General features: G+C 49.5%; 1 protein-coding gene across 4 annotated transcripts; it reads right to left on the bottom strand.

Moving 5' to 3' along the window:
- Positions 1 to 4,938: 4,938 nt before the first annotated feature.
- RUSC1 (RUN and SH3 domain containing 1) lies at positions 4,939 to 12,882 on the bottom strand. Of its 4 annotated transcripts, XM_006861555.1 has the most exons (10): positions 11,499 to 12,882; positions 10,811 to 11,221; positions 9,772 to 9,870; positions 9,495 to 9,571; positions 9,196 to 9,370; positions 9,018 to 9,123; positions 8,780 to 8,826; positions 7,649 to 8,198; positions 6,994 to 7,119; positions 4,939 to 5,107 (listed from the first exon to the last, which is right to left on the bottom strand). In XM_006861555.1, exons 1-10 carry the CDS (start codon positions 12,880 to 12,882, stop codon positions 4,939 to 4,941), a joined length of 3,144 nt encoding a protein of 1,047 aa, XP_006861617.1. The 4 variants fall into 4 exon arrangements, with proteins under 4 accessions (XP_006861617.1, XP_006861618.1, XP_006861619.1 ...); XM_006861556.1 differs by lacking the exon at positions 10,811 to 11,221; XM_006861557.1 differs by lacking the exon at positions 10,811 to 11,221 and having other exon boundaries at positions 7,649 to 7,880.
- Positions 12,883 to 13,350: the final 468 nt, after the last annotated feature.

Genomic DNA, 13,350 nt, shown 5'->3' with positions numbered 1-13,350 from the left:
CTTGCCCAACAAGGTCAAAGTAAAATGTGAGTTGACAGCTGAAAGCACTTATAATTGCTGCCCCTCTCCCTACCTCTACTCTCCAAAATGGGATTATGGGATAGAGAGAGCCCCCATGGGGCCAGAAGGACAAAGTACTTCTTGTAATTATTTGTTTCAACCTTCGTGACCTGCCGAACAGATTTTTTTTCTAGTGAGAAAGCCAGGCCCCCGCCAGCACACGTGCTGTTTTCGATGCTCTGTGGTTCTCATGTGTCTGCTGTGCTGTGCGAATGGAGACTCGTTTCCAGATTAAAACATTTAGAAACCTACATAAAAGCGCTCTAACTTCCCTTCCCCCAACAAAAATCACTACATAAACTGTTGAGCAGTATTCACCTATCAGAGTATTTGTTGTGAGTGTAGATTACCAATTGAAAACACTACTCTTGTGTTCATAATTGTATAGTTTTTGATGTCCATCTCTTAAAGAGACAGTGTGTTCTCCCTACCCCAGTCCCATCTTCCTCTACCCTCCTGAATGACTTCATTATCAGGAGGGGTATCCAGGGTGTCTCCTTCCTTCCCATTCTCTTGGCCAGAAGTTACTAGACTTTACTGTCTCTTTAAAAATAAAATTTAAAAAGCTTTGCTTTGTTGTCTTCTCAGACATACATATGCATATACGTTTTAGATGTTCTTATAAGAGAAAAGATGGTTTTTAAATGTGCCAAGTTATGTATATATATACATATATATATCTGCTGCGTGATTGGTAAGCAATACAATAGTAAATATGTCCCCATTACTTTTTTCTAATATTGGACCAATGCTGTCCTAATTGTACATTTCCCCTTATTATGACGATGCTCTGACTCGTTTAGGTAGAAACATTGACCACCTTCCATTCCATTGAATCTTTTTTTCTCTTACCTCCTTTCTATGTCAATCTTGAGGGAAAAAAAACAAAACAAAAAAACAAAAGAGACAGGGGATGCCAAAGATCCCCTTGAGCAGAGAAAAAGCAGAATAAATATTTTATTAAAAAAAAAAAAAAGAGAATTAAGAAAATAGTTTGGAGTATTTTCTTACTGTAGAGAAGCACTGTACATTACTAAGAGAACTGGGTATAAGATACTCATGTGTGGAGTGGGAAAAATCGCATGTACAAGCCCGTTTGAGTGGTTTCTTTCGGTTTTCATTGCAGGGAGAGGGTGGGAGGGAGGTGGGAATTAGGGGCACTTTGGGGGTCTCCTTTTAGTCAAAAGCAGGAAAAGGACAAGAAAGAGAAGATTAAAACTCAATGTTTCCTTTGATAGTGTTAAACACTAAAATTTTAAAAAAGACATAAAAAGAAAAAAATCTTTGTAAAATGCGAGAACAGAAGCAAAAGACACTACGCTCTGTCATTTTATCTTTCTTTTGTTGAAAGACTAAAAACGTAAATGTTTTTTAGACAATCAAATGTTAGGTAAGTGCAAAAACTTGTTTTTTCTTACTGGTGTAGAAATTAATGCCTTTTTTTATTTTTCAGTTATTTTATAATAACGAAATAAAAAGAACCCCCCAGCTGCCAGGCGGGTTTTGGTGTTTGAAATGCGGGGCAAAGCACTACATCACTGCAAATAGATACAGTTAGTCTGCATGTCTGTAGGCTGTGTGATTGCGGAAAATATAAATGCTGCTAATATATTTCCTTTTTACAAAAGCATATCTAAATAGATGATTGTTTTGATGTTAATCTTTGTAAATTATGTATTACCAATTTTAACATTGGATGTAATTGCATAAAAAGCTTGCATCTCAATCCTTGAAAGTCTAGTATTAAATGGAAAAACTTTTCCTAACTGTGGTGAGCTTCCTATTATTTCCTCATTTTTACCCTCCCATCTCTCTTCTGTGATCTCCTCCAGCCTGTTTCTAAAGGGATCCTCCTAAAACCACATCTTCAGCACCCTCCCTTGCATAAGCAAGCATTCTCACACTTAATTCTCATTTAGAGCCTCCAGAGTTGGCAGCAAAAGTTTTAGACCATATTTTTAGGCCATTGTGTTTGCTTCCATTCTAAGCAGTTTACATGCATTCTTTTATTCATGTAATCCTAGCAGGCCTTCTGGTGTAGGATCGGTACTTGACTGTGAACCACAAGGTCGGCAGTTTAAACCTACCAGCTATTCCTTGGAAATCCTATACAGGGTCACTGTGAGTCTGAAACCAACTCGATGGCACTTAACAACAATAGTCCTTCAAGGTAGCTACCATATCCCAATGTTATAGTTGAGGAAACTGAAGCAACGGAAAAGTTACATAACTGGCCCAGGATCACAGAGCTGGTTAATAGTTAAAACTGCCCTCTGAAGGAAGAAGGTTAAATAACTTGCCAAAGATCACCTACTAACTAGTGTTGAGGCCAGAACTCCAAATCTATATTATCATTCACAAATACAAAAGTATGAGAAATAGCCAAAGTGACTATACTAATGAAGAAGGATAAACCCACTCCTGCTTAACAACAGCTGCAAGACCCAACAAAATCTTTGTCCAGACCTGGGTCAGATAGTCTAGTCTAGTTTAAATCCAGAAACAACAAGACAAGCTGACTGTAGTCTCTACTCCTGCAAGAACTTTGGTTCAAGACTGGATCCAGATGCCACATTGTTACAGAGATCTTTTCTCAACAGTAGTTTTTTTGTGTGTGCCCATTCCAAAGAGAGGTAATGCAACAGAATGCGAACATCATCAGACAATTCTTTGATATCCCATGCAAGTAAAGTTTTACTAAAGGTAATACAGAAATGGCTGCAAGCATACATTGACAGAAAATTTCCAGCGGTTCATGCGGGATTCAGAAAAGGCCGTGGAACGAGGGATTTCATTGCTGATGTCCAATGGATCTTGGCTGAAAGCAGAGAACATCAGGAAGATGTTTACCTGTGCTTTATTGACTATGCAAAGGCTTTCGATTGTGTGGATCATGACACGCTATGGACAACACTGTGAAGTATGAGTATTCCGGAACACTTATGTGCTCATGAGGAATCTGTACCTGGACCAAGAAGCAGTTGTTCAAACAGAACCTGGGAACACTGAATGGTTTAAAATTTAAAAAGGTGTGCGACAAGGTTGTATTCTTTCACCATACTTATTCAACCTGTATGCTGAGCAAATAATCTGAGAAGCATGGTTCTATGAAGAAAAACGTGGCATCAGGATTGGAGGAAGACTCATATTAACAAACTGCGATATGCAGATGATACAATCTTGCTTGTTGAAAGTGAAGAGGACTTAAAACATTTACTGATAAAGATCAAAGAGCACAGCCTTAGGTATGGATTGCATGTCAATGTCAAGAAAACAAAAATCCTCACCACTGGACCAATAAACAACATTCTTATCAATGGAGAAAAGATTGAAGCTGTCAAGGACTTCATTCTTCTTGGATTAACTACCAACACTCATGAAAGCAGCAGTCAAGAAATCAAACGACATATTGCATTAGGCACACATGCTACACAAGACCTTTTTAAAGTGTTGAAGAGCAAAGATGTCAGCTTGAAGAGTAAGGTGCGCCTGGACCCAGCCATAGTATTTTCAATAACATATGCATGCAAAAGCTGGACAATCAATTAAGGAAGACCATAGAAGAATTGATGCATTTGAATTATGGTGTTGGAGGAGAATATTGAAAGTGCCATGGGCTGCCAAAAGAACCAAGAGATAGATCCATTTTGGAAGTGCAGCCAGAGTGCTCCTTGGAGGCCAGGATGGCCAAACTTAGTCTATCATACTTTGGACCTATTGCCAGGAGGAACCAGTTGTTGGATATCATGTTTGGTAAGGTGGAGGAAGACCCCCAATGAGATGGAATGGCCAAGTGGCAGCATCAGTGGGCTCAAGCGTGGCAACAATAGTAAGGTTGGCCCAGGATCTGGCAGTGTTTCCTTCTGCTGTTCTTAAGGTCGCTATGAGTTGGTACTGACTCCATGGCACCTAACAACAACACTTTTCTCTGGTGGTGCTTCAAATGCAACATATGCAAACTAAATGACTACAACTTAATCTACGCCATTCCCTCTTTTTGTGTCCCCTATTGTTAAGTGCCTTTAAGTCAGTTCTGAGAAGTGGTTGGTGAGTGTGACCATCAACCTTGCAATGTAAACCAAACTTGCGGTTCAGCGTTCATCCTACAGCGCCATACCAGGGGTTCCTGATCCCCCATGTTTACCCAGGCTCCTGGCATATAACTAATAAAACAATCAAGTCTCAGATTAGAGAGGCACTTACAAGAGTCAGGCACCAATCTGGCCACTGGTCACTTCCCCTTCCTCACAACATTCAGAGTCATTCTTGGGAAGGAAGTATCTCCTTTGAGCCCCTCATAAGAGGTCCTCCTTCCTTTTGCCTGAGCTTAGGTCTTAAAACCCACAGTAATACACACACATTCAATTCCCACTCTTTATTGGGGCAAAGGAGGAAGGAAACAGACCACCACTACAGGCCCACCCACCAGGGGTGCCCAGGCTTCAGTACCTAGTACAGCGTGCATGAGTGGTCAATAAATACAGATAGTGTGGAGTGGTTGGAGCAGGGGAGGTTCCATACACAGGAAGGAGGCTAGATGCCCTTCTAGTCTCAGGAGCCAAGACATATACAGTACAGGCACAGTCCAGTTAACAGATGAACAAGGTAGAGAGGGCGCAATTTCCATTTTGCAGATGGGAAGATGCTCCCTTATAGAAATAGGAAAGAGATTACATGGGGGAAAGTTCTTTTTACATATTTGGAAGAAGGGCAGATTTCACCTTACAGATGACTGTGAGAGTGAAGAAGGAAAGTGTATTTTAAATATCAGAAATGAACATGAGAGAATGGCATGTTGCTTCTGGGATTGGTTTACATGGATTAGTGCTCATGGGCTATTCCATTCCCAGGGGACATATGCAAGAAAGGGACCCAGGGCTACAGAATAAGGGAGGTATATCCTACAGGCACTAGCCCCTCCGCTCCATCCCTCCCACAGCGAAGCCAGTCTTCATCCACTGTGGCGATGACACGCAGCACCTCCCCACGCTGGAAGCTCAACTGGTCCGGTCTCGCAGCGGTGTGGTCACAGAGAGCCCGGACTGCCCTGAGAGGAGCCAGAGGGGGTAAAGTGAGGGAGGCAGCTGCCTCCAGGCCTCACCTCTTCACTGTGTGGTTCAGTTCAGTGAACTCTGGGCTCTAGAAGAGACTTAAGGACCATGGATCTATCAAGCACCTGGTGCCCCAGCTTTCTTCTGAACTCCCAAACCCTATCTTAAGCTGTTTGATGCTATTTACACTTTTCTCTGGTAGTGCTTCAAATTCAGCAAAAACAAACTAAATGATTCTACCTTACCCCTCTACACCAGTCCCTCTTCTTGTGTCTCCTATTGTTAAGTGTTGAGTAGGTTCTAACTCATAGCGACTCTGCCTCGAGTTTCCGAGGTTCACCTGGTGGATTTGAACCACTAAACTTAGGGTTATCAAGTTCGGTGCTTATCCTATAGTGCCAAATCAGGACTCCATGTCCCCTATAGTAGATCTTATAAATACTAAGTGGCACCATCTTTTACCCAGTTGCTCCTTGCAAAACCCAAGTACCTCCTAACATTCAATCCACCACTTGTTTGGTATTTAGCATCTATCTCCTAATTCTTTCTCTTCAGTGCCACTGCCACTATCCGAGTTTAGGCCTCTGTCCTCTGAACTACATATAATCTAACTGGTCTCTCAGATTCCTCTTGGCCTCCCTCCCCAGGTCCATTCTCCACTCAGCAGAGATCTTTTGAAAACACAATCAGGCACATCACCCTTGTAGCTCCCACTGCCTCAGAATTAAGTTCAGGCTCCTTCACTGACCCACTGGACCCTCCAGGCTTCCTAGGGTCCTGCTGTCAGCATCTTCCAATCCAGGCTAATGTACACACACTTGGGCCTCTCTATTTTTGCATCCCGTCCCCTGCCTAATGTATACCCTCATACAATGACTGAGCTTCCCTGAGCTCTGAAAGCTGGAGTAGAAGCCCTGTCTATGTGACTCCAAAGGACTCAGTCTTCCTTTCTTAGAGTCTCTGCCATACAAAACTGACTGCCCATTTATTAATCGGCATCTTTCACTGGCCTACCCAGCTCCTTGAGGGCAAGGACTTCAATGTTTACCTTTGCATTTCCAACCCTAACATAATGCTTAAAACATAATCAAAACTCAGAAAACACTGCTGAAGATGAGGACATGGAGACAGGGAGCAGCTGAGGACTCTAGATTCATGGAAAGAGAGGGACTGAGTCCTGGAGGCCATGAGGCAGGCTTGCAAAATGTGCCTTTGGTTGTTTAAATGACTACATATTCCTGAGTGTTTCTGTATACATACCCCGACTCCACCCCACCCCAACCCCCCAAAAAAACAAGGAATGGAAGCAAATACTGTCGAATGATGATGCAGAGAGGAGATTGTAATCATTGCAATGAAACAAAACTGATGTTCTCCCATGTAAACTATCACTCAGTTCACAATTAAAAAAAAAAAATGCTGAATGAATGACAAATCAAGACGCTTACTTTAATGGACTGAGAGAACCCAAAGAAAACAAGACCCCCAAAATAGAAGTAGCACATGGCACCATTTTAGAAGACCCCACTAAATGGAAGCATAGTCCCTCAGTGGGTACACACAGGCACATTTTATTGTACACAGTAAAAAGTGGTCACTAACTGGGCACATATTATGTGCTAAATGCTTTTATGAAATTCCTTAGTCTTCATTACAACCATTAAATAAAAAATATCATTCTCCTTTTTACAGAGAAAGAAACTGAGGCTCAGAGATTATTGTTATGCAAATAGGTAAGAAAGAAGCAATGCAAACTAAGTAGTCTAATCTGCCTGTTAAAGCCCAGGGTCCTTTCCATTACCTCCCATCCCCTTGGTGAAGAAGGAAAGACACACACACAACACATGGTTACACCCCTGTGCACTGTCCCTTTCCTTCTTACCTGTGGGGTTGTGCTAAGCGGGGAGATGAGGTGTCAAGTTCCTCGGGAGAAGGAGTCTCAGGAAGTGTCCCCCGCTTTACCAGCGCTAACACACTCACTGTGGCGGGCAGCCAGCTGGATGGTCTCCTAGAGGTAAGGAGATAGACTTACAGGCACTACCCCACCTCCAGATAGACTCCATGGAGGGACAGAGAGGCTGAAGGGTTCAAAAGCAATCAGGAATTGGTCATTACTGAGGGTGCAGTAGCAGGTGTGAGGCACACATACCTTTAGGATAATTAGGAAAGTGACACTAAAGGTCACATAAGGGGCCTGGGGAACTGATGGGGTCTATACAGGAGTCTGTACAGATTCAGAAGGTCACTAGAGGGGACCAGAGGCCACTAAAGAACCAACAGTTATGCCCAGGAACAAGAGTGAGCATGCTTTTTTTTAAAGGACCAGATAGAAAAGTTGGCGTATTTTAAGCTTTTAGAGCCAAGAGCCATTTAAATGTAACCATTTAAAAAATGTAAAAACCATTTTCAGTTCATAGCTGTAGAAAAACAGATTGCCAACCTCTGCCCTAAAGGATCACTAAAGAGTTTCATATTTGGGCCATGGAGACTTGGAGAGGGTGTTAGAAAGTAAATGTGGGGGTTTGGCACTCTGTTACCTAGACTTTAGGGTTCCACTTTCAGTTTCCATGGGACCTCCAGGAACTCCAAACAGTCTCCCCAGCCACATGCCCCTGCCTGGAGCTGCTGCTTCTGTGGGCAGGGATCTCTCCTGTGTGCCCTCAGCTGCAGTCCCATGATGCCTGGGTCCCCACCGGGGAAGGGGAAAGCCCTCAGTGCCCCCAGAGGTATAGACTCGGGAGGCCTGGGTCAGCTGCTCCCACCAACTGCCTGTTGTAGGAGGGTTTCGGGAGTCTGTGGGGCCCAGGGGGGCCTCCCCGGAAGTGCCCCGAAGGCTCTGGGCCAGCCGGCCCCCCCAGTGTAGCAGGGCCTGCATAGTCTGCTGCAGGGCTGGAGGTGGATCTGGGGATGCAGAGGCCGTAGACGGGCCCAGGGGTAGGTGGTGGTGATGCTCAAAGAGCAGGTCCAGGTGGAAGGTGAGCACCGACAATGGCTGCAGCAGGAGCAGCAACTCCGTGGACAGGGAGGGACAGCCACTCCGAGCCAGGGAGAAGAATCCCGTGGGCAGATACAGGAGGGACAGCAGGCCTGGGAAACAGCAAGTCAACATTAGTCCCTGCTTACCAGTCAACAAACATCTTCCCAGGCCTCGCTCTGCTGGGCCCTGGGGTTGGGGAGGGGGAATGTGGTAGGGCACAGAACTGATACAACCTTGTCTGTGTGATACCAAAGCCTAGAGTGGAAGACACACATAGAGCCAGTGGTGACACATAACAAGTAATAGGGTAAAGGCCAGGAAGGAGAATAGCGTGGGGACCATGGGAGCATTCACAAACCTGGGCTGGGGGCTGGCCTAGTCTCAGAAGGGCAACAGCATATGTCAGGGGCAGAAAGGACCAAAAAGGACAAATGTAGGTAGGACCAGCAAAAGCCTGGAGCTAATGGCAGGAAAGAAGTCAGAGGCCAGATGATCAAGGCTTTGGAAGCCACAGTAAGGATTTGGGGCTTCCTCTTCCAGTCAATGGGACTCCTTGGAAGAGTTTTAATTAGAAGAATAGCAGATGGGGATTAAGAAGACCATTTTGGCATCAGTGGAAACTAGCAAGGGATACCTTCCCTTCCCTCTCTCACAGCCCAGAAACCTTGACCCTTCCCTCTGAGCCTCTGACCTGCATCTTCCTGGAGACTGGAAAACCAGAGTTCCAATTGCTTAGTGCTGGGGAGAAAGAAGGAACAGAAGTTCACTAAACTGGGAGCTCTAGCACTCTCTGAGTGGCAAATGGGAAATGAACTGGGTGCAGGGAGACCCTCTCTGGGAGCATGGAGCACCACTCTTGTGTCCCACCCACAAAGCAACTTTGGCCCCCAGGCCATGGGAGGAACCCCAGAAAAGAGATAGCCACTTACTTGAGGAGACCCAGGATGAAGGCATGGAAGCGGCTCCGACTGCTGCTCAGCGGGGCCAGACGGCTGATCTGGCTGTACAGAGCGCCCAGGGAACGGGTACTGGAGCCTGAGAACATCTGGGATGGTTAGTCAGGTCCCGGCTTGGTCCCAGTGCAAGTCCCTCACCCTCTTCCCTCACCTGGCTTCACAGACGCCTCCACGACACTCCAGGGACTGCTCCTACGCTGCCCAGTGATGAGGTCCTTCCGGAAAGGCTTCAGCCCATCGGCCACCAGGGCGTGGAGGGCCGGGCAAAGGGTGGTCAGCACCAGGTGCCCCACATCTGGGCTCAGCCGGCTATCCCCCAACTGGGCCTGCGGGCAGCGAAATGTGAAAGGTTCAAGAGATGCCCTTTCCGTGACCTCTGGCCACGGGCCCCCCTAGCTCCTTTAAGACCACACACACAGGCACAAGCCTTCCCTCAGCCACTGTATTTACCTTCTGAACCAAGTTCCGGGCGGCCCCAAAGTGTGAAATGATTTTATCCACCGAGGCACTGACGGCTATCAGGAGACCTGGTGGCAGGGAAGCGGGGTGGTAGGAAACATCAAAATCCTCTCCCCCCTTACTGGGCAAGAACGCCCAAGGGACTCCTCCCCCGTCCAAGAAAACATTAAGTTTTCTTGGTTTATGTAACTTGGAGTCGGTACAAGGAGGGTCGACGCGAAGGGTAGTTCATTAAGAGGCTAGGCGTCAGAAAACAGAGATGTTGTACCTTTTTTCTGCTCCTGCAGCTGGCCAGTCCCACTCTGGGCTTCTGCCATCCACAGCCGCTGGGCCCCGGGGACACCGGCGAACGACCAGGAACTACGGACTGGGATGAGGGAAGAAGGACGGGATGACACTTACCGCGGGGTGCCCCAAGGACGCCGTGCTTCCACACTGATCATCTCCTGCTGGTGTGCAGTGCCCTTGGCTCTGAAGAGTCTCTCGGAGAAGGGGCGCAGGGCCAGGGGAAGCACGGGGCAACTCGACCAGGGCCTCCGGGATGAAATCCCATTGCCTCCCGGATTCCCATTTCCCTCTCTTGGGGTCCAGATCCCACCTCCACGTTCCCGAAAGTCCCAGACTTAGGATAGCAGCACCTGCCCTCCCCCTCCCAAAGGGCTGGAGCTTGTAGGGCAGAATCCGATAGGGCAGGGAAGGCGGGGCAGTACTTCACCCCACCCCAGCCCGCCTCTGGCCTACGGAGGCCAAGCGAGCACATTGGAAGTGTGGACCAATGGAAAGACACACACACTGGAAAGGGCGGAGAGAAAAAGGGAGACCAGACCCAAGGATCAGGAGGCTAAAAGGCACCGGAAGTGGGAAACCCCTTCCACGTCAGCATCGCGACAGAAGGCGCCCCCTGCAGCCCACGAGGGGCTGGCCTATTGGGTAGGGTATGGCCAGAACCTCTCCAGCCAATAAGCTCCAGGAAGCGTGTCCCTCCACGCTTCCCAGCAAGGTGGGGGTAAGGCCTAAACTGCCTGGCCCCAGACAGCGGGCAGTCTGGGACTCCCTAGACTGTCCTCATCCACTACACCTCAGACGGACCTGAAGGGTGAGGTCGGGTCACCTATCCTAGCTCGAGGAGTGGGCTCAGAACTTGCTTCAAATCAGATTAGCCTAAGGGGAGGGGCCAGGCCGGGTAAAGCTTGAAAGAGCTAAAACTGAGCACCAAAAGAGGCTAGGAGGGACCGGGGAGTGGCAAGGGTGAGGTATTGGAGTGGGCGGGGTTGCTCCGCCTCCGGGCAGGCCCGGGTCAGTCTTACGTAGCCTGGGCGGAGGCGGTGGGCTCCTGATCCAGCGAGGGGCCTTCGGCGGACGAGGTGGCGGTGGCAGCGGGGGGGCGGGTACCTGGCGGGGTGGGGGAGCTGTGGCGGGGAAGGTGCTACTTCTGGGAAAGAGCGGGGACAGCAGCAGTGCCAGTTCAGGGCTGGCCAGGCAGGGCAGGGCCCCCCGAGCCGGAGGCGAATAGGCTCCCACTGGGGACAGGCGGACAGGTAGCAGCTGCTCCTCTTGGGGGCTCGGAGCCCCCAGCAGCCGCAGCCCAGCGCTGGGCCAGCTGGCCAGAGGTGCCAAGAACAGAGACCCAGCTGCACCCGTGCCCCCACCCTCCAACAGGGGGCGCCCGTCGGCCGAGAACCGGAAAACTAAGGACCGAGGGAGCAGGAGGGGACTGGCTGCAGGCGGGGTTGGCGGGGCAGGCGTGGAGTGGGAGGGGGTTGAGCGGGACAGGCAGCCAGGCGAAGAGGGGCAGGAGAAAGAGGGAGCAAAGAGTTAGTCCCGTAACCCAGTCACCCACCCAGACCTTTTCCCGGAGCATTCCCTGATAGAAAGGGACAGGGAGGATGAGTGACACAGAATGGAAAGGAAATGGGGCCGATTGAAGGCTAGGAAGGGTGTGAGCGTGGCGGAACGAAGCCCAGCCCTCCTCCCCTTCCTCTCCTGGCCTCTTACCCTCGAGGCTGGCCTGTGTGCAGCGTTCCTCGGTCTCCTTCGCAGCTGGGGCCTCCTCGCCAGCAGCAGGGCTGCCTGTTCTACCTTCCTCGGGCTGCCCCTCAGCTATGGGCTGCAGCCCTTGCAGCCCTGGTCGGTTCTTCTTCCTCCGGGGAGGCACAGGTGGGGGTGGGGGCTTGGGAGGGACCAAAGCCCAGCCAGCTGGGGGGTCTCGGGGCGGCACTGGCAGAAGCGGGGCCCGGCTTCTGGACCTGAGTTCTTTGAAGGTAGTGACCTCTCGGTGAGGCACCGTGGAGCTGCCCAGTGATCCGGTAGGGGGCAGCTCGGTATCGGGTGAAAAGACGATGAGCCAGTCGCTACGATCCTTCTTAGCCTGCGGCACGAGGGGCAGCCCTGGGCCCCGCTTGCGTTTCTGGGCCAGCTCATGGAAGGACGTGATTGTCCGGTGGGGCACTGGCTCCTCGTTGACGTCACTTCTCCACCCCCCATCAGTTTTCCCAGCATCGGTTTTCAAGTCAAAATTAGTTAGTCCCTCATTGGTTTTCCAATTGGAATCAAGTTTACCAGGTTCTGTTTTCCAGCTGGAGTTAATATTCTCATTTATTTTCCAACCAGAGTTATTGTTCTCAGTTATCTTCCAGCCAGCCTCCGTTTTCTCTGTGTCAATTTTCCAAATGGGGTTGATTTTCCAACTGGGCTCTGTTTGCCCAGGATCGATTTTGCCATCATCCACTTCTGGGAGCTCGGAGGTAGGGAGATCCTGCTCTCCGCCCTCATCTTCTTCTTCCAGCCCTGGTGACAGAAGGTCCTGACTGGTGGTCAGAGCGTTGCAGTTGGAGTCTAGGCCAGGGCCTGGTGGGGTGGAAGCTCCAGAGCCAGAATCAGGAGAGCAGCAAAAGCTATCTGGTGAGCAGGCAGCAGGACCTGCTGAAGCTAGCTGGGAGCCTTGTTCCAGAGGGATGATGCTGGGTTTCGAGTGGACATCCACAATGCCAGGGAGGTCCCGTGAGTAGACTGAGACTGGGGACTCATCAGGGCTGAGATCGGAGCAGGAACTGAGAGAGGATGAGCATCCCGGGTCCGAGGGAGAAGCAGCTCCCTCTTCCTCCTGCGAGGGGTCCTGCCGGTTTTCTAGGTTTTCTAGGCCAGACCCGTGCTTTTGGCAGCAACGGCAGGGTACGGCAGGGCTGTTGGAATTGGCGTCCACTATGGTCCCACTACAGGGGACTCTGCTTTCTTTGCCCCCTGTGTCCCCTGGGGGAGGTGGTGTGCTCAAGGGCCCCTCCCTTAACTCGGGACGACGGGACAAGTGCAGGCCCAGGGAGACGTGCTGGAGGTGGATGTGGTTGAGGTTGCAGAGTAAAGCCCTCTGAGGGGATAGCATGATGTCGCAGCGATGGGATGGCCTCGAGAGTGTCAGGACCGCTGGTCCTCACATCCACCTACCTGGCAACCGCAGATGCAGACCTAGAAAACGGGTGGTGAAACCCAGCCAGTGAGGGCGTAACCACAGGAAGGACAAAAAGGTGACTGGCCAGGCATGGGAAGATGCCGGATGCTTTGGAGGATATTTACAAGAGATACAAATGGACATCGATTGGCCATTAGTTTCCACTGCAGTGTTTGGAGGTGGAGTCGAATGTATACCCTCTGGGAATGGTGGGGGGGAGGGTCAGAGAATGCGGCTGCGTTCTAGTTCTCCGTGGGGATGCGGGGGCTTGAGGATGGGCCCTGGAATGGACCCCTCATACTCTCTGCAACAATCTAGCCCAGCCCCAGCCTGCCCCTAGCTCCCACAGGAAGGAATCAAGGGAGGCCCAGCCCATATGCTTTGAAATGGGGCTTTGAAACG

This window comes from Chrysochloris asiatica, unplaced genomic scaffold (assembly GCF_000296735.1).
Source record: "Chrysochloris asiatica unplaced genomic scaffold, ChrAsi1.0 scaffold00042, whole genome shotgun sequence".
Lineage (NCBI taxonomy): Eukaryota > Metazoa > Chordata > Mammalia > Afrosoricida > Chrysochloridae > Chrysochloris > Chrysochloris asiatica.
This window is presented reverse-complemented; position numbering and strand designations above follow the sequence as displayed.

What these genes read in the sequence shown, in the direction of transcription:
- RUSC1 (XM_006861555.1), bottom strand. Translation starts at nt 12,882, where the DNA reads ATGCTATCCCCTCAGAGGGCTTTACTCTGCAACCTCAACCACATCCAC. An exon ending in ACCGCCTCCGCCCAGGCTAC is followed by an intron (nt 9,871 to 10,810) that starts GTAAGACTGACC and finishes CCCTCATCCCAG; the next exon opens with TCCGTAGTTCCTGGTCGTTC. An exon ending in GCTGCAGGAGCAGAAAAAAG is followed by an intron (nt 9,572 to 9,771) that starts GTACAACATCTC and finishes CCCTGCCACCAG; the next exon opens with GTCTCCTGATAGCCGTCAGT.